This window comes from Acartia tonsa, chromosome 1 (genome assembly GCF_053477335.1).
Source record: "Acartia tonsa isolate MP-2025a chromosome 1, ASM5347733v1, whole genome shotgun sequence".
Classification (NCBI taxonomy): domain Eukaryota; kingdom Metazoa; phylum Arthropoda; class Copepoda; order Calanoida; family Acartiidae; genus Acartia; species Acartia tonsa.
In genome coordinates, this window is record NC_137260.1 from 22,939,528 (window position 1) to 22,963,394 (window position 23,867).

The following is a 23,867-nucleotide window of genomic DNA, read 5'->3' on the forward strand; positions in this document are numbered from 1 at the left end:
AAATGCATTAGTACATCGAAAAATATGGCATTACATTTTTCCATCCCTTTAGATACAGTTTTTAGCGAACAAGTATACTTTAGAGTCGAATTGTTTAGTGCTTTATAATCTGAATTAGGTATACATTTTAAAACTTAAAGTCACGACAATTGATAACCTTAATATGCTTCATAATTTTTAAGATAACTCTGCTCCTAAAATTTTAGCACATCAAACATGATTTTTAGGTTGGAGGGGGGGGGGGGGGGGGGTGTACCTGTACGAAGTAATAAATTTGTCCCAATATTGATTAAAATATTATATAGACTTAAACTCTTAAATCACCCCCCCCCCCTCCTTTAAACGAAATGATTTTTAGGTTGGAGGGGGGGGGTGTACCTGTACGAAGTAATAGATTTGTCCCAATATTGATTAAAATATTATATAGACTTAAACTCTTAAATCACCCCCCCCCCCCCTCCTTTAAACGAGACGCCGTAAAATTTACTCGATTATTAGTATAGATAGTTTGCCGCGATTAGTAAAATAAGGATGACAACGCCGATAAAAGCAAAGGTTTTAAATCAAATATTAAAACAAAGGTCAAGAACGTGTGTAGACTGCCAAAACTTAATAAGCAGAATATTGTGCCTAATTTATTAATTATACTGAATTAACATAAATAATAAATACAGAATTCCGTAAATAACACTTAGTAATGACTAGATTAATAATATAAAACTGCTTCGCCAAAAATATTGTCCAAGGATCGATTAAAAAAATAAGATAATTTACAAAAACTTGTTATCGATAGGTTAAAATTCAAAATGTTTAAAATTAACGTTCGTACTTTCTGGCGATAAATTACATTTATGGCCTCATCACGCCCAATTTAACGAAAATACTAATAGTGACATACGGACTGACATACGTACGTAAAGGCCCTAAGTGTAGAAAAGCTTTGGTAATAAATATGAATACTAAATAGTTAAGTTACGATTACTTTTTGCCTTTTGTAAAAAATAAAACGATGCTATTCAGGATTTTTTAAAGACTGGCTTTAATCCCGCGGAAATAATTATAAGATTAATTTCAGCTCGATTAAATTCGATTCTTAGCAAGATTCATAAATCACGTTTCGACGGAAAACATTTACGATTAAACTGTTTTTAAAGTATTTTTGAATGGGGGGTCAAAAATATACTTTGCCACATTTAGAATAAGACTGCAGGGCCTAAAGTTAAATTAGGCCCCCAAGTTAGTTTTTTTTGGGATTTTAAAGATCATTTTTTATAGTGGATTGGGTAATTGGAAAAAAGCAATTAAAATTAAAAATGCTTCCGCTGTTGTAAAAATTACCCAATCTACTATAAAAAATAATTTTTAAAATCCCAAAAAAGTATATTTTTGACCCCTCATTCAAAAATACTTTAAAAACAGTTTAACTAGAAAAATAACTTCGATAAAAATTATCAAAATAAAAAGAATACAAGCATAAATAAACTTTATCCATGTAATTAATCAATTAAGCCAAGAAACTAAAGTATATGAAATAATTTACCTTTATTAATCCTATAAAATTTCTTTCTATGTAAACCTGTTTCTCCGACGGTTCTTTTGCGAATGACGTGATCACGTGGCAAGTTTTTACTTTTGTTTCACAGGTAAAATTGGCGCGTAATTTCTTGGAACCATTTTTAGAACGGTTGCCAAGTTTTATGCCTCTTTTTTGGCCGTTTTAAAATTTAATATTTTTTCTATGTTTATTTAGCAAATTCTGGATTTCGCTTATTTAATTTTTGATAATATCCTATATTTGTGTATTATTTTTTGTGCTTTTTTACATTTTTAAGTTAAATTGAACTTTTTTTGTATTCGTCTACCGATTTTTTTTGCTGGTAGTCATTAATAATTTCTATTATATTTTTTTAATTATTCTAAATTCGTTTTATACTAAACTTTTATAAAGATGATTATAGTTCTATGTTTCCGTCGTTTTTATAATAGAATTCCGGGCACTATTTTAGATTTGTTTTTTTACGAGAGGTTTGCCAAGAATTTTTCCGTTAAATAATTTTTATGAATTTAAAAAATTCCTTTTATTTATTTCATTTTTCTTTTCTATCGTTCCTTATAAACTTGATAACTACTGTCATAATTGAGATTCATAATTTAGGAAAGCTTTGTATAGGTCTCATGGTCTTTTTTTCCTCAAACAGAAAAATCGGCTCCAATCGATTTCGTACAGATCGAGCAATCGACCGAACCATTAACATTTTTTTCTTTGGGTAAATTGGGGTGGATCTAGGCTATATTACTTCTCTTTATGCTACGGACACAGCAGATATTAATAAAAAAGAAAAAACAAGAAAATAAAAGCGATTTTTTCTATCATTTTTTGTTTTATTTTGCGATTTTTTTTGCCCTCGGATGAAAGGTTTCGTGAATTATCTTGAAATGGATTCGTTTTTGTAAGCTAGACTTCTACAAAACATTTGATACATTTTTAAAGCTTATAAACTTTTATATACAATAGTGTTCATCGTTAGAATCGCCCTATCGATTTCAATTTATATAATACAATTAGTATTTTTTACTACTCTATAATTTGAAATGTATAGGTCTGTCTGTATGTCAGTCTGTCCGTCTGAAACGTTTTGGGGGAAATGTGATTTTCTCGGCTTCTTTTCAAGATAAACGCCTGAAACTTTCAGGAATTAAATAAATTTTACTGTATTCTGTATTTTCGCAAATTTGCTACAAATTTATGTACAATTTCATTTAGACTTACAAACTAATATTCTATTTATTAAGTTCTGACACTTTCGACTTATTGTCCTTCTGATTTTAGAGCTTCGCTGTTTTGGATGTTGTCATCCTTGTTATTTAGATTTTTGTAGAATTTATTTTTGTTTTGTGTACGAAAAAAATTAGAAAATAGCGATGTCACTGATCTAATATATGTTTGTTTGTTTTTTGAGAGGAGGGGGGGGGGGGCGTTTAAAAAAAAACTGCGTTTTCCAAATTTGGGAAACAACCATTAGGAGTACAAAAAAAAATAATTATATGTCAATATTCTCTATAAAAATATGCACCGAAAATGTTACAGGTGTTTTTTAATATCTCTGAAAATAACGGCACATTTAACAGCATAAATATTTCAACGGATGCGTATGATGCTTTTTTCTGGTAGAATTTTGTGCCTTAAGGTTGGTTTTCAAAAATTTATTCACTTGAAAACAACATCTTAATACGGCAAATACAATTTTCTACCAATTACACTAAAAATTTCATTTAAAATTCCCTCACTGAAAACAAATATTCAGTTTTTCTTTTTGTATACTTAAGAAACATGACCTTAAAAATTGCTCATGTTCGTAAATCCCCACCCCTCATTTATTCCTATAATCCTTTAATTTGATTGACAGGTTAAGATATAAACTCATAATTTATCCATAATTTGTCATTAAATGCTTTAATAAAAAAAATCAAACTTCAATAACTTTTTTTGTCTTTAGAGATTTTTTTGTCAAATAAAAAGGAGTTTTTTTTCTTTTTACTATATCCTACGTTATTAAAGAAGATTCTTTTACTGCAAATGCATCACAATCAAGAAATGTGAAAAAATGACAAATTGCAGTTTCTTAAAAATGCTTTTGTGAGGAGCTAAAAAGCATTTCACCTTTAAAACTCATGAAGGTACTTTTCTTATACCTTTTTCTAAATTAATATTGAAATTCTACGATTTTTTTATGTATAATAGTAGAGTTATTTTAATTTTTCTTGCACAACATTTTTCACATAAAGCATTTTTGGAAACTATGTACCTATCATAGAGGCCGTATTTTTAGAGATAATGAAAAACACCTGTTATAAATTTGATGTACTTTTTTACAGAGAATATGGACATATAATCGTTTTTCTGTATTCCTTCTGGTTGTGTCAGAAAAACGGAAAACGCAGTTTTTTCTGAAACACCGTGTATAGTTTTACCAGCGGCTACGCCCCTAGCAATTAGGAGTTCTATATACGAAAGATATAGAAAAGCACAAAAATAGTCTAAAACCATACCCAGACTTATTTAAAAAAAAATAAAACAGCCAAAACCCATCTCCAGACCTATAAGAAGACTCACTGTTAAGGAGAACCATATCAGTTCAGCGTTTGGTGAAATCCTTAGCAACAGACAAAAAAATGAGGATAAAAACAGATAGTTTGCACTGCATGGTAGAGGAGCAGTTCTACCAAATAAAAGCTAAACACACATTAAAACTACTTTTATTGCATACAAATATCATCATTTTGTTACAAATATCATCATTACATTAACATTTAACTAATGTCATGAATTACTATAAACTCTGCAAGTTTGAGTATTTTGTTTCATTTTTGTTAATTACATCAATTGTAGCACTGTACTCCTGCAGCTAAAGAAAATTATCAATTTTAAAAGAAAACTTCTTTTAAAACTAGAATTGAAAATGGGAGGTCCTTTTTGCCCCCCCCCCCCCTCCACCCAATTCAAGTGCTCCTAGAGGCCTCTACGTAGGTAACTGCAAGTGTCAGAGAAAAACTAGTAAATTTATAAAATTGTATACTTACTATTTGCTGTAGTTTTGAGTACATTGAATTGACCAACTCCGCATTTAAATAGGTTTGCCTCTGAACAAAAAGTATTTTTCTTTATGTTTTTCAGCATCAAAGTATGTAGATTTTGCAATTCTACAATTATCTATCTATTGTTTAATTATGAAACATTAAGGGCTTTTTAAAATGTTAATAGTTTCAAATATTTCTTTTTTTGTGGTTGGGGGCAGTAACTACACCAACAATTAAAACGTAAATTTGTTACTTGATTCTATTCTATTAGGTTTTTTTATGGGGGGGGGGGGGGGGGTTGCTTTAGTCTCGTACACTTTTTCCTTAGATATTCTTGCAAATTTAAATCATCCTACAATTAGTTAGGAAAATTTTCTGCTCTTTATTCGGATTAAAGAATTTTTATTCAGATAAAATATCTCTCTCTGTGTCAGGATTCAGCAAATTAATTCCATTTACAATTGCTGAAAATTTTTATATTTTTTTAGGCTAAATAAAACTTTTTTCGTTTTGTAACCAAAGGGAGGTTGGTAAAAAAAAAGAGGAAAACAGAGAGTGGGATATTGGGAAGATTTACACGTGGAATTGTTTGTCAGAATCCTGGTTCCTTGTCCCTTTTTGAAAAAGACAAATTGTACCTGATCCGGAACATTTAACATGATACATTCTATATTTAGTCATTCTGTATCCATAATAACTGTTCAATGTCCTAAAAGCACAAAAACAAATAGCATACACTCTAACCTGACATATTTATATGAAATATAATTAAAGGAACTTAATTATATTTTAAAGTTAGTATGTTTTTCAACATAATTATAAAAAAAACAAGGATGACAATATCCAAAAAAGCGAAGCTCTGAAACGGTAGGACAAACGAACATAACCACTTGTAGAGTGTTAGAACTGAATAGTCAAAATATAAATATAAAAAGTCGAAAAAAAAGTATGTAAATTTGTTGGAAAACTGCTTAAATACTTGATAATGTTTCAGGACATACATTTTTAGGTATTGATTGTAGAGATGCTTTGCTTATAACAGTGTACCTTGTTCTCCTAGGAATCTGTTAAAAAGTTAAAATCAATAAATTTATTTAACATGCCTGTTTGCCTTAGTGTATCCCTTTTCTCTGCAAGCTACTTTTGCATCCTCACTAAAAAACAAAAACAGGAATATGACAATTGATATAGAATATCAGCTTGGATATTATGAGGGGGGAATTGTCGCCATTTTAGGTTGCTCACATGGAACTCATTTATTGGTTAGTTTGTTAATCTAGTAAGAGGGGAGGATATGGGGTAAAAGGGGCGGATAGGCCGGGGTATTGTTATTTTAGCCCGCAGAAAGTTTCACTTTATTAGAGAACATGAAAATCTGGAGTAAGATTCAAGTAATAATATATCCATTATCCATTGACTTGACACATTAACAAAAAACATTGCTAGATATATTGAATACATCCTATCTATAATACAAAGTAGAATGATGTCTGTCTGTTTGTTTGTCTGTCTGTTTGTTTGTAGCGAAGGATCTCGCTAACCGCTGAACCGATCGGGTTCTCCTTTCCAGGGTAGCTTCTCATAGGTCCGAGGAAGGTTTATAACTATTTTCTTGGGGGGGGTGGGACACCCTTAACCCCCCCAAAAATGAAATATACCCCCCCGAAAAAGAAAAAAAATTTAAATTTTCTTTAAAATCTAAAACACGAAGAATTAGGTTGATAAAACCTCTTGGGGCAAAGCCCCTAGAGGCTAGGGGCGAAGCCGCTAGTTATATGTATAAAGTATTACGTTTTACGTTTTTATGTCTGTAGCTTAAGATAGCAATAATTACTTAACCGATTGAGGTCTCTATTTCAGGGAAGCTTCACATAGGTCTCTGTACGGGTTTAGGCTATTCAAGTCCTATATCTAAGTTTGGTTTTGGGCTATTTTCTACTTTCCTTACTCCCTCGATTATATAGCTCCTAGAATATATAAGCACATACGCCAGTATATTTATATTTCTAATGCCTGAACTTCCTATGGTTTTAAGCAAGAAGGTTTTTTTGTCTTAAGCTAAGATAATAATTAGTTTTCCTTTTTAGGGAAGCATTATAAAGATCTTTGGCTGGTTTTAGGCTATTTTCCTGACCTTAAAGTGGCTATGGCTAATGACTTTTTTTATTTTCTGTAAAAAAATATTCCATAGTTAGCAAGAAAAACGCCTTAGTAGTAATCATGGACAGGGAGATACATCCTATCCTGTTGTTATATCCTACTTACACGCCCCAGTATTAATCATGGACAGGGAGGTACATCCTATCTTGTTGTTATATCCTACTTACACGCCCCAGTATTAATCATGGACAGTGAGGTACATCCTATCCTGTTGTTATATCCTACATACACGCCCCAGTAGTAATCATGGACAGGGAGGTACATCCTATCCTGTTGCTATGTCCTACTTACACGCCCCAGTAGTAATCATGGACAGGGAGATACATCCTATCCTGTTGTTATATCCTACTTACACGCCCCAGTAGTAATCATGGACTGGGAGGTACATCCTATCCTGTTGTTATATCCTACTTACAAGCCCCAGTAGTAATCATGGACAGGGAGGTACATCCTATCCTGTTGTTATATCCTACTTACACGCCTTAGTAGTAATCATGGACAGGGAGGTACATCCTATCCTGTTGTTATATCCTACTTACACGCCTTAGTAGTAATCATGGACAGGGAGATACATCCTATCCTGTTGTTATATCCTACTTACACGCCCCAGTAGTAATCATGGACAGGGAGGTACATCCTATCCTGTTGTTATATCCTACTTACACGCCTTAGTAGTAATCATGGACAGGGAGATACATCCTATCCTCTTGTTATATCCTACTTACACGCCTTAGTAGTAATCATGGACAGGGAGATACATCCTATCCTGTTGTTATATCCTACTTACACGCCCCAGTAGTAATCATGGACAGGGAGATACATCCTATCCTGTTGTTATATCCTACTTACACGCCCCAGTAGTAATCATGGACAGGGAGGTACATCCTATCCGTAAAATGCCATATTATTACATCTCCAGTTTTGCGTTGCAGAAATCCTCCGTTGAAAAACATTACTTCATCTGAAATAAATAATATATGATGTTACATTACAACAACAATTCTACAGGACGGGAGAGATATTGGTCTGTTTATTACACTAGTCCATGAAGTCTTATAATATCATTTTCTTATTTGTTCGCTCAACAACTTTGGGGACTTTTATTGAATTTTGACTGGTGGGTTCAATTATTTGAGTGTCCAAATGTTTCAACTACTACTTATTGTAATTTACAGAAGAGAAAATTTTTCCCTGGAATTTATTACTTTAACAACGAATGCAAAGCAGGTTCTTTAAAGCCCAGCCTCTCTTAATACATTAGCAAATAGCTTAAATCTTTTATCAAAACATTTTGAATAAGGCAATAAAAGTGTTTTTTTATTAGTGCTTATGGCACCTCAAACTTAGAGGTAAAATTATTACATGGGGGGGGGGGGGGGCTCGGAATTTTAAAAAACTCTTAACCATTACCCCCTTCTCATATTAATGTAAATGTATGCAGTCTTGTTAAACAATTGAAGCCTTCTTTTAAATTGGCCTAAATGTGAGTTTCTAACATAAAAAAAAACATTTTACCTGCACAACGGTAAGATCCTTTTTTATTCCAGCATCCAGGTAAACTACGGTCTGGACACGGGTTGCTTTCTAAATAAATAAGGAGATTTTTTTGTAAAATATTTAAAGAAAAATGTATCAACCTACTTGGACGGAGTAAGGTAAAGATGAAGAAAAAAATTTTAGTTTTCTAATTAAATAGCATTGCTACTATATAATTTACTAGCGGCTTTGCCCCTAGCCTCTAGGGACTTTGCCCCAAGAGGTGATCAAAAAAAAATTTAGGCGAAATTTGTAAAAGGACCAAGGAAATCTTCTGCATAAAAAAAGGACCAAGGAAATCTTCTGCAAAAAAGTGGGGTGGGGGGGAAATTTTCATTTTTGGGGTGGTTGGGGGTGTCACACCCCCCAAGAAAATAGCTTAAAACCACCACAGGACCGATAGGTATATACCCTGAAGAGTAAAATCCAATCGGTTTAGTGGTTACCGAGATCTCAAGCTTCAGACGGACGGACGGACAGACAGACAGACATCAAGCTACTTTGTATTACAGATTGGTAGTGATAGCCTTTATATTCCTATGTTAGTCTTTTAAAAAAATAATAGGGACGAAATCTTTAGGAAGGGTTAAGATACCCTCTTTTGTAATAGATTAAAGGGGGGATCTATGAGAAGCTTTACTGTAAAAGAGAGCCTTATCGTTCCAGCAGTTAGCGAGATCTTTCAGTGCAGATAGACAGCAAAATAATCCTATTAGTTTTTATAGAAGATTTATTAAATGAAGCAGGGCATTTTGTAAATGTTAAAAATTATAAGATTCTATGTAGTAAAAGTTGTCGCAAATATAGGTATTAAATAACCTGAAACCCTTGTTCTCCATAATTCACACTCATCTACATCACAACATCTAGAAAAAGAGCATATAAAATTCCATTTAAAGAGAAAAAAAGTATTTTATTTTCATTTAACTTTTAAGCCATTCAGAAATAACCGTCACTTTCATATATTGTATGCTTGTTTAATGATTCATAAGGTAACAAGGTTGATAACATCCATAAGTAACGAAGTTCGAAAAAAAAAGAATGGATGAAAAAAGGAACAAAGTGAGTTAAAGATCAGATGTTCAGTGGTTACAGAAAAAGAGATAGAATGTGTGTTTATTAACTTTTAAAAATCACAAAAGATTTAGGTAATTTATTTGTTTTTTAGCATTACCGAAAGGCTGACAGTCCAATTAAAATGTTTACAGGAAAATCTTTGACAAGCGAAGCGACGGACAGACAAAGTGAATTATAGAGTAGCTTCGTTGCTAAAAATATGAAAACAAAGAATAACATTTGCAGCGCAAAACATTTTTCTCAGAGCGAATTCTCTTCGGAGAGGGTGGAGGAACTTTCCACAAAAAAATTGTTAAAAGCTACACTGTAAAGAAGAGCCATATTGAGCGAGACACATTGGAAGACATACATACATTTTATAATAATAAAAAAAACGTAGTAATAAAGTTTGGGAAAATAAGTAAAAGGATATTTGCTTCGACTATGTAACACTGACTGACAGACGACTGTAGTACAGACAGATCCTAGTTATAAAGTAGCCACATGTTCCCTACCCTTTCCCTGAGTTGCAGGATTTGAAATTAGGTTCAGAACATAAGCATTGAAATCCACCCTCAAAATTTATACACTCATTACCATCACAAGGGTCTATAATATAAATATACGGAAAGAAAACGAAGTAGCAGGTTTTGTCGTATTTTCACAGTAGCTTTTCTCCTATGTAAGTCTAGCCCATGCGTGGGGCTCTAACACTGCAAGCTGCTGGGGCAATTTCCTAACGCTGTGGAGCAGTCATTAACATTTACCTAACCTTACCTGAAATAACCTTTCAAAAGCTACTATGAAAATACGACGAAACCTGTTACTTCGTTTTCTTTCCATGATTTAAATATACTTGTAGCGCAACAACTCATTAACTTGTATAATATTCATCTATTCGCTAGTAAAATTAAGTTAAACAAACATGATACTTTGTGGTTTTGAAAATTATTTTTAAATTTTTAATTCATTTACATTTGAAACAAGGAACAGATGTTGAATCACGAATACATTAATTTTGGGAGATAATCACAAAACCTCTCACGAGTACTTTTTTATTTTGCTTAACATTTATATTTTGTAGCATGACTGACAGGCCGACATACTAACTAAATTACATAAGGGATGCTGGTATGGAGAGTCTTCACAAAAAAACAGTCGTGATTACCACATTTCCCCCATAGCGTTACGGACTGATGGATGGACGGACAGACCAAGTATTATGAATAAATGAATTATAAAGTAGCTTCAATGTTTATAACACAATAATTTACATGTCATGTTTATGGAAAATGGAACTTTAGTATTTTAAAAATAAGACTAATCTTGCAGGGCCTAAACTTCCAGTGTCCTAACCTTGCGGAGCTACCCAGTACCCAATAAAACCTAACCTAACCTGATCTAAAGTATAAAATAAACGAAGACAAACAAATAATTACCCCTCCATCATTTTGATTTTATTTCTAAAAATCAAGGGGTTTGGGTCAGTTATTTATAAGACAGAATGTTGAAAAGCATTCATTTTTTTTAGAATTTAGTGACAATTTTATTTTTAATTGACCTATCCCTAAATCGCATAAATATTTCCTACCAGTAGCACATTCGTTAATATCAGAGCACCCTTCATAGGCTTGGAAATTTGAAAATCCTTCACAAATGATAATGAAACTATGCAGTTAGAAAATAATTGATTGATTCATATGGCTAATCAATCAATCAAAAGTTGGAATGATAGAAAGAATTTGTTCAGGGATTCAAGGATCTACCATCAAAGTTTAACAAACCAATTGGTTAATCTATCGAACTTTTTCCTATCTCTTGATTTATCCTAAATCAATATCTTAAATTACTTTATTACCCTAAATTGTTAAGTCGACAATTTGAACTATTTCAGGGTGAGAAAATGTGTTTTAATCACTAAAATAAACTTTTTAATACGCATTTACTAGTTTCTAACTGCATAACTTCCACGCCTGCAGTACAATTACAATTAAAACTTCCAATTGTATTTTCGCAAACAGCATTTCTTCTGAAATATATTTAATATAACAAGGATGACAATTTCCATTAAAGCTAAACACTGAAACGGTAGTACAAACGGACACTAACACTTGTATAGCGCCAGAACTGAATAATCAGAATATAAATGTATAGGAGACGAAGCAAAATTGTAAGTAAATTTTTTGAAAAACTGCTTGATATAGGGTAATGTTTAATGGCATACTTACTTTTTCTACAGACTTGATTATAGAGTTGCTTCGCTTATAACATTATACTTTGTTGTCTCATGAATCAATTTACCAAAAATCAGATCAATCGGATGATTAGATCACATAAAAATTTGTTGTTAAAAAAGTAAAAAAAATCAACATGTTTAAAATGGACGTAAGGACATTCGGTTAATGATTATAGAGTAGTTATGCTTTCTAAATCGTACCTAACTACTAAAGGAATCAACATGCAAAGTTTGAAATCGATAGGACAATTCTAACTTGCCTAAATTAACGAAAAAAGCTATCCGTCTGTGACGGACGTACGGACCGACCCTAATTATACATTCGCTTTTAAAAATAGGGACATGCACTTGATGATGGATTTGTAGGGTGTTGTTAATAACCCCTTGGCGTAAATAATAGTAAATTATACAGTGGTGAAGTCCACCCTCCTTTTTTTATAATTCATGGTTTTAAAAATATCACCGTCTTCTACAATAATTCTGTGCACTGCCTTATAGAATTTAGAATTAGAATTGTATTTAGGCGCTGGTTTGTAAACAAAATATTGTTGTAAGTAAAACGACCTTCATATAAATATTGTCTGCCTTAATTTGAAAGTTTTTAACATCGACTGCGATAAATTTTTGTAGCTTACTTTTGCTATGTTACCTGTGGATTTAATCGTTTCTGTTGGGTGCTTCTCTATTGCTGAACGTTTTTATTTTTTTTAAAATAAATGTAACAGGGTGTATATGATATATATGCATCTTTCTGTAGCTTAAGATTTAACTTAAGATTTTAAGGTAAGGAACCCTAGATATCCTCCTTTAAAGGATGCCTGCAAGAAATAACACGCTTTAACTGCTGAAAGACTGCCACAAGAAGACCCAATACCCCAAATTATAAGCCTTCAGCTTCAATAACAAAAAAGTTCTAGGCATTTCAAAATAGCATTTTATGTACAATGGAATTTTTGAAAGATTTCCAATGCTCATAAAAGAAAAAACAATATTAAATTACGTTGCATAGACATAAAATTATAACCTTATCTTTGTTAGAAACTTAGATTGCCTGTAACTGATTACATTTTTACAATAAAAACACCACATTTCATAGTCAAAATCTATGAAAAAAATTCGATTTAAATTGCAACGAAAATCATAGCGGAAACAAAGGGGTAAACTAATACAAGCTTAGCTGTGATTGGTTGTTAAGCTGATTCAGCCTTCTGATTGGCTACAGTACATTCGGTACAACGCAAGCAAAACTTAATTTTTTTTAATGATTTTGACTATAAAAATGGGTATTTTTATTGTAAAAATATAATTGGTTACTGGAAACCTAAATTTATGACAAAAATAAGCTTATAATTTTGTTTCTAGGCCACGTAGTTTAATTTTAAAGTTTTCAACATGAGCATTGCAATTCTTTCAAAATTTCCATTGTACATAAAATGTCATTTTAAAATGCCTAGAACTTTTTTGTTATAGAAGCTGAAGGCTTCAAATTTGGGGTATTTGGTCTACTTGTGGCAGTCTTTCAGCAGTTAAAGCGTGGTATTTCTTGCATGCTTCCTTTAATATAAAATAGTAAGGTTTTTTTGTCTGAAGCTAAAGATCTCAGAAGAATATTTGTGCTTGTCCGGTACGCTTAATGGATGTCTCAGAGAGGTTTTTGGCTACATTCCTGACCTCCTTCGCCCTTTCTTTTAGGCCAGTATAAAAAATAGTGTATCGCAAGTAGCATAATATAATTCTTACCCACAATAATATTTTCCATCCCTATCACATTCATTTACATCAGCACAGAACCTTCTACCATTGGCGTCCTTGCTAAATAATAATTTTCAAACTGAATGTAAAATTTAATTTAATTAATTATTGAATTAACCACTGTTTCATTGGACCGAGCATTAAGCCGCTCCAGGCCAATAAAACAAAATTGATCTTATAAATTTTCACTTTACTACCAACAGAAAACTGTCCATAATAAGATGCGATAAATAAATATTAAAACAGAGGGTTGGAACACACTTTTTAAGAAATGCGAGTATATAAAATACAAGGACTTCCAAGTTTTTTTTAGGGGGATAAATTGAGTTGTATCAAAGTTTATGGGGAGTTAACACCTCTTTATCATCCTTTAGTTAATATGATAATATTTTTTAAATAACTTACTCACAAAAATATCCATCCAAGCAATCTTCATCATTCAAGCAATGTTCCTCATTAAGGCCACATCTAAATTAAGTTGTAAGGTATGGTTAAATATAAAATCATAGTCTGGTTGGCAAAATTCAAATGTGTTTTAGAACGTGTCAAGAATGTGTCCCACCCCCAGGGGCGTCCAAGCTTTTTTTTGGGGAAGGGTAAAAAATTTTTAGGGGGGGGGGGGTAAAATGGCGCGCGAAGGGGGAGGGGGGTAATTTAAATTTTATTAAATATTTAGTATTAAAAATGCGCTCGAAGCGTGCAAAAATTTTTTTTTGTTAGAGATTTTTGCCTACGGCACCCTCAAATTCGTTTTGGGGGGGGGGGGGTAATCCCCACTTTACCCAACCCCCCTTGGACGTCTATGCCCACCCCCCAGGAAAATAGCCTAAAACCACCACAGGACCAGTAGGTATATTCTCTGAAGAGTAGAATCTGATCGGTTCAGTGGTTACCAAGATCTTAAGGGACGGACAGACGGACAGACATCAAGCTACTTTGTATTATAGATAAAAAAAAAAACATGATATTTCCAATTCCCCCTCCTGCATTTGGAGGTTCCTGTTTATTGTTACCTGTTATAATGTTCATTACAGGGCCTGTAGCAACATTTATCTGTACTGTTGTAAAAACCAACTTGTGCAGGAAACAGTTTTCTAGATAATTTTTAATACAGATTAGCTAGTTTTCTTTTTTTAAAAAGGCAAATAAAGGTAACCTGTGCCTATAAATAGTTTTTGAATATTTATTTTTTTAAACACAGTTTTGATAAATAGATATAAATCAATGTTCAGTTCAGTGTGTTTAATGAAGAAAGATTATTTGTAAATAATGAACATTCAGCTGATTCTGACCGCCCACAGCTGTTTGCTAAATATCGCTTTTCTTTTTATTCACATTATTATTTATGATTGACTTACAAAAAGCCCTGGGCGGCTTTTGATTTTCGTCTGCTTCTAAATTTAGGGATGGGGAAGTAGTATTTTACCATGAAAAAGGGGTGAGTATTCATCCTCTTATCCTTTTTCCTTATGACTATTACTATCAATATAAAGTTACATGGAATATTTTTTTATTTTTGTTTGTTTATTGGTTAAGGTCAGATTAGGTTATATTGGGCCCTTCACTATAAGACATAAGAAACTACATATTTTTCTTTCTTTCAAACATAAAGTTTAATAACAAAAATTGATTCAAAAACCTACTTTGAAAAATATGCAGTATCAATACAACTTGCTCCACAAAGTAATCCCTGTAAAAAAAATCATTAAATATTCAACTTATGAATTTTTATTATCTCTATGCATATATTAATGCAAAATAAAAATATGATGTTTGAAAAATGATTATAATGATCAAAAGATATTTGTCAGAAGGTTTTAGATTAATCATTAAATCCAAAGTACTATTAGTATTCAATAAATGACAACATCCATAAGTACCAAAGCATAATAATAAAATCATTGATGAAAAAAGTAATTTTAAGAGCAGATGTTTAGTGGTCATAAATTAAGAACAGGTCATTGTAAAAATCTAGCCTTACTGACAGACCGACGGAACAAGTAAATTAAATATTGGATACTCACTGGTATAGGTAATCTTCACTAAAGAATTCAGCCGTCTATCTTGAATAGCTACCGAGAAAATTACATTTCCACCATAGCGTTATGCAATGACAGACGGAAGGAAAGACAAAGTAATTTATAGAGTAGCATTATAACTAATAACTTTGAATATGCGGAAAGTGTCATGTGTGACGTCATAAAAATACATATCTTTTTGGGGGGGTTCCCTTTCCCACTTCTCCTCTGATCCTACCTTTTAGACGTATTTTTATGACGTCACACATGACACTTTCCACATGTCCATAACTTTACTTGTTGACAAGTGTTGTGACCAGAGCAATGTCCTTCTCCTTCAACACAAGGATTTTCAATAGAACATTTAGGTTGACAACAATCATCTGACTCATCCCAAAATCCACCAACGGCATGATACCTAAAATTTAAATTAAATTTATATTGGTCATTAATAAAATCAAAAATAATAAAACAACAAAAATGCACAAGTGTGAAGCTTTTTCGAACATTGTTATTAGTAGCGAAGCTACTCTATAATTCACTTTGTCCGTCCGTCAGTCAGTCCGTCCGTAACGCTATGGGGGAAATGGGATTTACTCAGCTCCTATAAAAGATAGAATGCTGAAATTTTTAGACAACATTCCCATCATTAAGGAGCACAATTGACTATAAAACATCAATGGCGTTCGGACCGATTTTTAGCAGGTTTTAGGCTATTTTTATATTTTTCACATTTTTCTCCATATCTTCAGTGTTTATGGTCCGATTTTCAAAATTTTTTTAGTTATAGATATCAAAATTAAATTTCCCGTCTTTTAAAGAAAACAAGGATGACAACATCCATAAAAGCGAAGCACTGAAACGGTAGGACAAACGGACATTAACACTTGTATAGTGTTAGAACTTAATTATCATAATATAAATTTATAAGAGTCAAAGCAAACTTGTAAGTAAATTTGTTGAAAAACTGCTTGATACAGGAAAATTTTTATGGACATACTTACATTTTTAGGACTTGATTATAGAGTTGCTTCGCTTAATACATTATACTTTGTTGTCCCAGGAATCAATATACCAAAAATCAGATCAATCCGATGATTAAATCACATAAAAATTTGTTGTTAAAAAAGTAAAAAAATCAACATGTTTAAAATGGACGTACGGACATTTTGGTAATGATTATAGAGTTGCTACGCTTTCTAAATCGTACCTAATTACTAAAGGAATCATCATGCAAAATTTGAAATCGATAGGACAATTCTAACATGCCTAAATTAACGGAAAAAGCTATCCGTTACGGACGTACGGACGGACGTACGGACGTACGGACGGACGGACCGACCCTAATTATAGAAAAGCTTCGCTTTTAACAATCATGACGGCCAGACTGCCTTTTTAGCAGGTTTTAGGCTGTTTTTTATATATTTAACATTTTTCTCCATATCTTCAGTGTTTATAGTCCGATTTTCAAAATTTTTCAGTTCTAGATATCAAAATTAAATTTCCCGTCTTTTAAACAAAGTAACCATGACGGCCAGACTGCCTTTTTGACAGGTTTTAGGCTATTTTTATATATTTAACACTTTTTTCCATATCTTCAGTATTTATGGTCCGATTTTCCAAATTTATTAAGTTAAGGATTTAAAAATTAAATTTTTTGTCGTTTTAATAAAACAACCATGACGGCCAGACTGCCTTTTATCAGGTTTTTGGCTATTTTTATATGTTTTACATATTTCCCCATATCTTTGTTTATTTTGATGCAATTTTCAAACTTTTATGGGATATCAGTATCAAAATAATTTTTCCCATTGTTATGAGCATTAGATCTTTTCATGAAAATACCCTTTCTCGAATTTCATTCTTCTGCTAACCTAAAAAGTTACTTTAGGGGCCTAGAAATACATGTACAAAATTTCAGCTCTTTATCTCTACTGGCGACCTAGCGCCAGGCATGTAAAATATCAACAGATAACGGTAGCACGGCGGTTTTAATAATATCTCAGTAATGTGCAGGTTTTAAGCTCTTCTGCATATTTCAATTTAAACACATAAGGCCAAAGATATTATATCCAAAAAATCTTTTGTCAAAGTCTACTCTACACATAGCGCCAGTCAGTTTTCTAAAATCATGCCTTTATACCTGTGAAAAATGAAATCGCCAGCGCTAGGTGTAGAGTAGACTTTGACAAAAGATTTTTGGGATATCATATCTTAGGCCTTATGTGTTTAAGTTGAAATATGCAGAACACCTAAATTCACCTTCCAAGCCATTCTCTAAGCATTTTAAATTTTTTTATGAAATAACGGGATTTCAAAACTGCCTTTTGAAAAGGCCTAAAAAATATCTTTTTTTGTTCCTTTTTTCACTGTTTATAGTTACAACTTATTAAGATATTATTCACAGTTAAAAAAAAATTGGCGCTTCCAGCACCAAGACCGGCAAAAACAGGCAGTTAAACTTCTGTACCCCTACTTAACCCCCTAACAGACCCCCCCCCTCTATCTCGGCTCCTGTTACAGATAGAGACGTAAATTTTTTTCTGGTGGTTCATATAATTAGAAAATGCCTAAATAAAAGTATTTCACAATTATCTTGATAAATCAACGTTTTCTTACCACAAATGCCCATTACAACCTCCGGAACGGCAAAAACGTAAAAAAATTCTGCCTTTGGCGCTGAATAACGGCAAAACGGTTCGGTTTTTGCGGTTTCTGCATAAATAACATGTGATGTGTCTTGAAATGTTCTACAAAAATGAAGAAATAGTCTATGGCCCTAAAACGACTCCTTCCCCTCAAAAATGGGCAAAAACCATCATTTTTCAAAAACATGCACAGGGTGTCCCAAAAGTGTAAAAAATTGTAAAATAGGCAAATATTATTGTTATTAGTCAAAATCTGTATCTATATGACAGTTTTAAGTAACTTAAAAATAGAAAAAAAATTAAAAAAAAAACAAAAAATTTTTTTCTCTTTTTTTGAAAATACAGGGTGTCCAAAAAATATGAAAATATTGATCTGGTCAGAAAACACTATGGCCAAACATACTAAGACACATATTAGAGTAATTTGAAAAAAATAGCTAATTTGGACCAAGTTTTAGCTCTACAGACGCAAAAATCACATTTACAGGGTGTCCCAAAGTGAAATTTGACAACCTTATTGTCCCGGGTGGTCCGAACCATTATATACCACATATGAACACAGATAAAACACAGGATTTAAGCAAAAAAAAATGATTTTTTTCGGACAGGTATTTTGGGTATTACGCTAGATATCCAAAATACACTTTTTGTTGGACACCCTATGAAATTAGAGTTTTGGCCAAAATAGCATTATGTGCGCTTTTTACATGAATAAACGATCATTTTGGTGTATAAAATGTATAGATTGGATGTAAGATTGATGAAAAAATTAGTTTTTAAAATTGTGAAAAAATGGGTGTTTTTTACATTTTTGTTACCTACCTTCATAGATAGCTAGATATCTAGACATCCAGGGACTCTGAAACTTTTTTTTGGCCATCCAGCATCCTTGAATGACCCAACGGACCAAAATATAGAGTATTAACAAAATCGGAGAGGTAGTGCAGAAAAGTGGTACATTTGGCAAATAATGCACCTGAGATATTATTAAAACCGCCGTGCTGCCGTTATCTGTTGATATTTTACATGCCTGGCGCTAGGTCGCCAGTAGAGATAGAGAGCTGAAATTTTGTACATGTATTTCTAGGCCCCTAAAGTAACTTTTTAGGTTAGCAGAAGAATGAAATTCGAGAAAGGGTATTTTCATGAAAAGATCTAATGAGCATCTTTAATATAATTTACTTTGACCATCGTCATCATGCAAAATAAAACAAGTTTTCGTGTTTATTTTATCCAATAAATCTATTCTTGATTTTAGTAAAAACCTTTTAAATCTACCTGTACGTATTCCCATCGACGATTTTTTGTGCTTCGCTACTTATGGATGTTGTCATCCTTGTTAAAATATATTTAACATAAATATTTTTGGATTAAAAATTCTGGTCCTCCAAAAAATAAAACCCAGCCGTGTTTATGTAGTTTCAAAATTTTGAAATATTATTTTCAACGTCAAGTATATCGTCTATCTTATTATTAAAAGTACACCATTTTTAAAAGCGAAGCTTTTCTATAATTAGGGTCGGTCCGTCCGTACGTCCGTAACGGATAGCTTTTTTCGTTAATTTAAGCATGTTAGAATTGTCCTATCGCTTTCAAATTTTGCATGGTGATTCCTTTAATAGTTAGATACGATTTATAAAGCGTAGCAACTCTATAATCATCACCAAAATGTCCGTACGTCCATTTTAAACATGTTGATTTTTTTACTTTTTTAACAACAAATTTTTATGTGATCTAATCATCCGATTGATCTGATTTTTGGTATATTGATTCCTGGGACAACAAAGTATAATTTAATAAGCGAAGCAACTTTATATTCAAGTCCTAAAAATGTAAGTATGTTCATAAACATTATCCTAAATCAAGCAGTTTTTCAACAAATTTACTTACAATTTTGCTTTAACTCTTATACATATACATATATTATGATTATTCAGTTCTGACACTATACACGTGTTAATGTCCGTTTGTCCTACCGTTTCAGTGCTTCGCTTTTATGGATGTTGTCATCCTTGTTTAAAAAGAATCTTAAACAATTGAAATATTAGTATAGCCTCTTTTGTGGCAACGCCTCTTAAGTAGCGTTTCGTCGTATTTTCACCAAAGCTTTTCCCCTATTTCTAGTCCCTTCGGGGGGCTCTAAACATGCAGGGCAATCACCTAACCCAACTTAACCTAACCTAACCATAAATGACCTATAAAAAAGCTACTGTGAAAATACGACAAAACGCCCCTTAAGATGCGTTGTCACGAAAGGAACTTTACCTAAAATTTTAATAATTTTGACCTCACAATTCTAGTAAGAAAATCCCCAATACAATAACTCTCCCAGGGCTGGAGTCTATTTTCTGTTCTGTTCAATAAGCATACTCACTTTAGACAGTTATTTGTTCCACAAACAAGAGATCCAGCACAATCCACATCTTCATTACAATCTCCTTCACCAACCTCACACAGGGAACCATAACTTCTATACTCAAACAAATATAACACAAGGGTGATAATGTTCAATAGTGTTATTAGAGTCAAAACAAGCCAAACGTACTCATGTTAATTTGGAGTAGACTTACTAAGATAGCCTATAACGAAGGGATGCACTATGAGATCTTTTTTTAGTGTATCTCTGATCCAAATATCGCTTAGGGCTCTAACCCTGCGGGCCCAATTGCCTAACACTGCAAGGTAATCACCTGACCCAACTTAACCTAACCTACCAAAAGCTACTGTGAAAATACGACGAAACGCCCCTTAAAAGGCGTTGCTAAGAAAGAGACTATACCCGACTAATGTTCAAAATAACATAAATGATAATAATTACAACAGCACCAAAACTTTGAAATACCTATGACAGCAGTGTTCTGCTCCTCTACATATCTAAAAGAAAATTAACAAGTATGAGACAGACATATGGCACTTTATAAACTTTTTAGACTCTTCCAGCATGAAAAAGGGGCTGTTCACTAATGTAATTTTCCCCCCAAGTGATTACAATAAGTGATTTTTTACTGGGGGTGGCGGATTTTTTCCAAGAGCTATTTTTCTTGGGAGGGTGTAGTTACACTCCCCCAAACTGGTTTTAACACTTCCCTTAATATTAAAGAAGCTTCAAACAAAATCCAGCGGTTAGCAAGATCCTAAGCTACAGACACACATCTTATTAATGTTATATCAGGTTAAATAAAATTTTACCATTTGCGTAGTTTTCAATTTATCAACATCATAATAAATTTGAAGAGGATTTTTTTCTAAATATGAAATGTTCATGTGGACAATAGAAATCTGGGTGCTTTTACTCAAAGTGCCTAATGAGCCAAGACCCCCGTATTTTGAAATATATAAGAAATGAGAGAGGAGGGTTAATTAGGGTTATGAAGAGGGCCATAAGAGGGCGAGGCTTTCCTGAATCCAATTTAACTTTACCTAAACTGACCTAAAATAAGAAAACAATCACATTAAAAACTCTCCTTATTTTCGATTATTTCAAAATAAGGGGGCGGGCGGGATTTGACAAAGCCCAATCTGTCCCACTGTGAGTAAGACGATTCCTATATGACGTCATATAAAGGGAAAAGAAAAAGGGAAGGGAGGGAAGAAAATCTCTTCAAAAGAGATTGGAGAAAAGGGAATCGTCTTCCTCACAGTGGGACAGATTGGGCTTCGTCGCGGGATTTCTGTACTCAACTAGGCACTTTGAGGGAAACCTCCAAAATTTCATTTATTATCTTAAACAATAGAGGAGTCTAAAGAAAACTAGGCACTGCTGAAAGCTTAAACCCGACAGAGCCTTTTAAACCAAACCCCAAAAAACGTCATAAAATTTTTACAGCAACATAATGGTTTCCTCAATTGGATAGTGTAAAATAACAAACAAAAAAACAAGGATGAGAGCATCCATAAAAGCGAAGCTCTAAAATCAGAAGGTAGAACATAGGAACGAAATTTCTTGTAGAATGCCAGAACTTAATAGGCAGAACAATAATTTGTAAGTCTAAACCAAATTGTACATACATAAATTTGTTGCAACGTTGCGTAAATAGAGTATGCAGTAAAAGGACATACTTTCATTTTAGGGATTTGATAATAGAGATACCTCGTCTATAATATTGTACTTTGTTGTTCTAGGAATCATTATTACAAAAATCGGATGAATAGGATAATTATATCATAAATACTTTTGTTATCAAAAAGTTAAAAATCAGCATGTTTTAAATGGACGCACATGTTACGAATTGGCTTCCTAAATCATACCTAACTTTTAAAGGAATTCAAATGATGGAAAGTTCCAAATGTATGGATGGATGTACGTACGGACTGACCCTAACTGTGAAAAGCACCGCTTTTAAAATTTGTACTTGTATTTTCTAAAAAGGTCAGATTAGCCAGATGACACAACTTAACTTAAAAAAGAGAAAAATATATTTTTTAAAACAAATATTTCAAAAGTAATAGTATATAGTTAAGGACATCACACGTAGCTGCACAAAGTGTTTCAAATAATCAGCCTTGTGACGTCATACAATTTTTAAGGGTTTACTTTCCCACTTCTCCTCTCATCTTCCTAATTTTTATGACGTCAAGTGGCTGATTTTTGAGACACTTTGTCCAGCTACACATAACATACATAATAAAAATTAAAACCATTTGAAACATAGTTTTTCATGGATCTATACAGTATACAATCAACAATTAATTCTAAAAGGGAAGATATGCTTTTTTAGAACACCATCCTCGCTTAAAAATGTTATCATTTTTTTTGCATTCCACAATTACAGGGGAAAAAGATTTAAAAGAAGATAAACTTTAAAGCTATAATAAGCTTTATTATTAGTAAGATTCATATTGATTCAGCGGTTGGACAGACACACTAGACATTCAGACATTCTGTTACTTTTATATAAGGACAATCTTTAAATAAGAGATTACAAACTTACTATCTTTATCGTAATGGAAACTATTGCAGTTAGAATTGATTTGACATCTTTGGCCACATTGTAGAATGTTTCTTAACAAGGATTCACATAGTGTCATTATTATAACATTTTAAATCGTTAGATTAAAAAATATTTGTTGAAACACGATTATTTGTTTTAATTTAGCATTGTCTTTATAACCAATAATTTTAATCTGTGATTTTGTTTATCCTAATTGGGGATGTATTATCCCTTAATATCCCTAGTTGATCACAATTAATCAATTATCACGAAACCTTTGAAAGTATGGTGGGGGTATATTTTGTTTTTATGTAACTGAAGAGGGGTGGGTAAGAAGGGAAGAAAAGGGGAAGGGGGTTGTGGGGAAATTTTCCTTTAGAATTGTTTGTCCGAATATCATTCTCTTTTCCCTGATATTAGCATTTAAGGGATTAGTGTGATATATTTTGGCTTGTTCAAACAACATGTATTTTGGCTGTTTTCTGCTTTCACTGCCCCTTCGAATACACACCTTCGACGCTAGGGGTGTAGCTGCTAGTAACTAATAAACAATTACCTGGCAGTCTTATACTCAAATCGATGCTTAATAGACAGAGATGCATTGAATACAATTTCTTATATTTAAGTAGTTAAAGTTGAAAATTTATTTTCCCGTATTGCTTCGAAATCGATTAATATCTGGTTGATTAGAACCGGTTCTCAGCCATTCTGAAAATTATGTCTAGCATCGTATAACATCCAGTTAGGTTTCCACAAATATAGACATTTACAATCATCAGATTAAAACCAGTTTTATATCCGCGGAAAACTGTTTATAATACGATGCGAGAAATAACTTATATTGCACTAAAAAGTTTAAATAGTTTTTTTTTAAATCCTTAAACAAAAATTGCATTTAAATGCCTTATTGAAGTTTTCTACTGAAATGTTTGTCGAAGATTCATATCTCGTC

The 23,867-nt window shown here is 32.6% G+C and overlaps 2 protein-coding genes across 4 annotated transcripts in view; both read right to left on the reverse strand.

Moving 5' to 3' along the window:
• The window catches only part of aub (piwi like RNA-mediated gene silencing protein aubergine), a 31,162-nt gene extending 29,479 nt beyond the window's left edge, over nucleotides 1-1,683 (reverse strand). For 2 of the 3 annotated variants that reach the window (XM_080155165.1, XM_080155157.1), the window contains exon 1: nucleotides 1,541-1,683. The gene's annotated coding sequence lies outside the window, so the exon portion shown is untranslated. The remainder of the gene's footprint in view (nucleotides 1-1,540) is intronic. The other variant, XM_080155174.1, reaches the window with a different exon arrangement.
• Nucleotides 1,684-4,241: 2,558 nt separating this feature from the next.
• Nucleotides 4,242-23,495, reverse strand: LOC145315144 (uncharacterized). Its single transcript, XM_080155193.1, has 21 exons — nucleotides 23,472-23,495; nucleotides 22,916-22,986; nucleotides 22,337-22,381; nucleotides 21,174-21,229; nucleotides 20,827-20,858; nucleotides 20,359-20,454; nucleotides 15,634-15,754; nucleotides 14,962-15,008; nucleotides 14,332-14,412; nucleotides 13,724-13,786; nucleotides 13,307-13,378; nucleotides 11,304-11,359; nucleotides 10,922-10,978; nucleotides 9,846-9,939; nucleotides 9,094-9,140; nucleotides 8,254-8,322; nucleotides 7,588-7,699; nucleotides 5,682-5,732; nucleotides 5,217-5,287; nucleotides 4,582-4,641; nucleotides 4,242-4,406 (listed from the first exon to the last, which is right to left on the reverse strand). Exons 4-21 carry the CDS (start codon nucleotides 21,174-21,176, stop codon nucleotides 4,381-4,383), a joined length of 1,158 nt encoding a protein of 385 aa, XP_080011319.1. The 5' UTR covers nucleotides 21,177-21,229; nucleotides 22,337-22,381; nucleotides 22,916-22,986; nucleotides 23,472-23,495; the 3' UTR covers nucleotides 4,242-4,380.
• Between the last annotated feature and the right edge of the window lie 372 nt (nucleotides 23,496-23,867).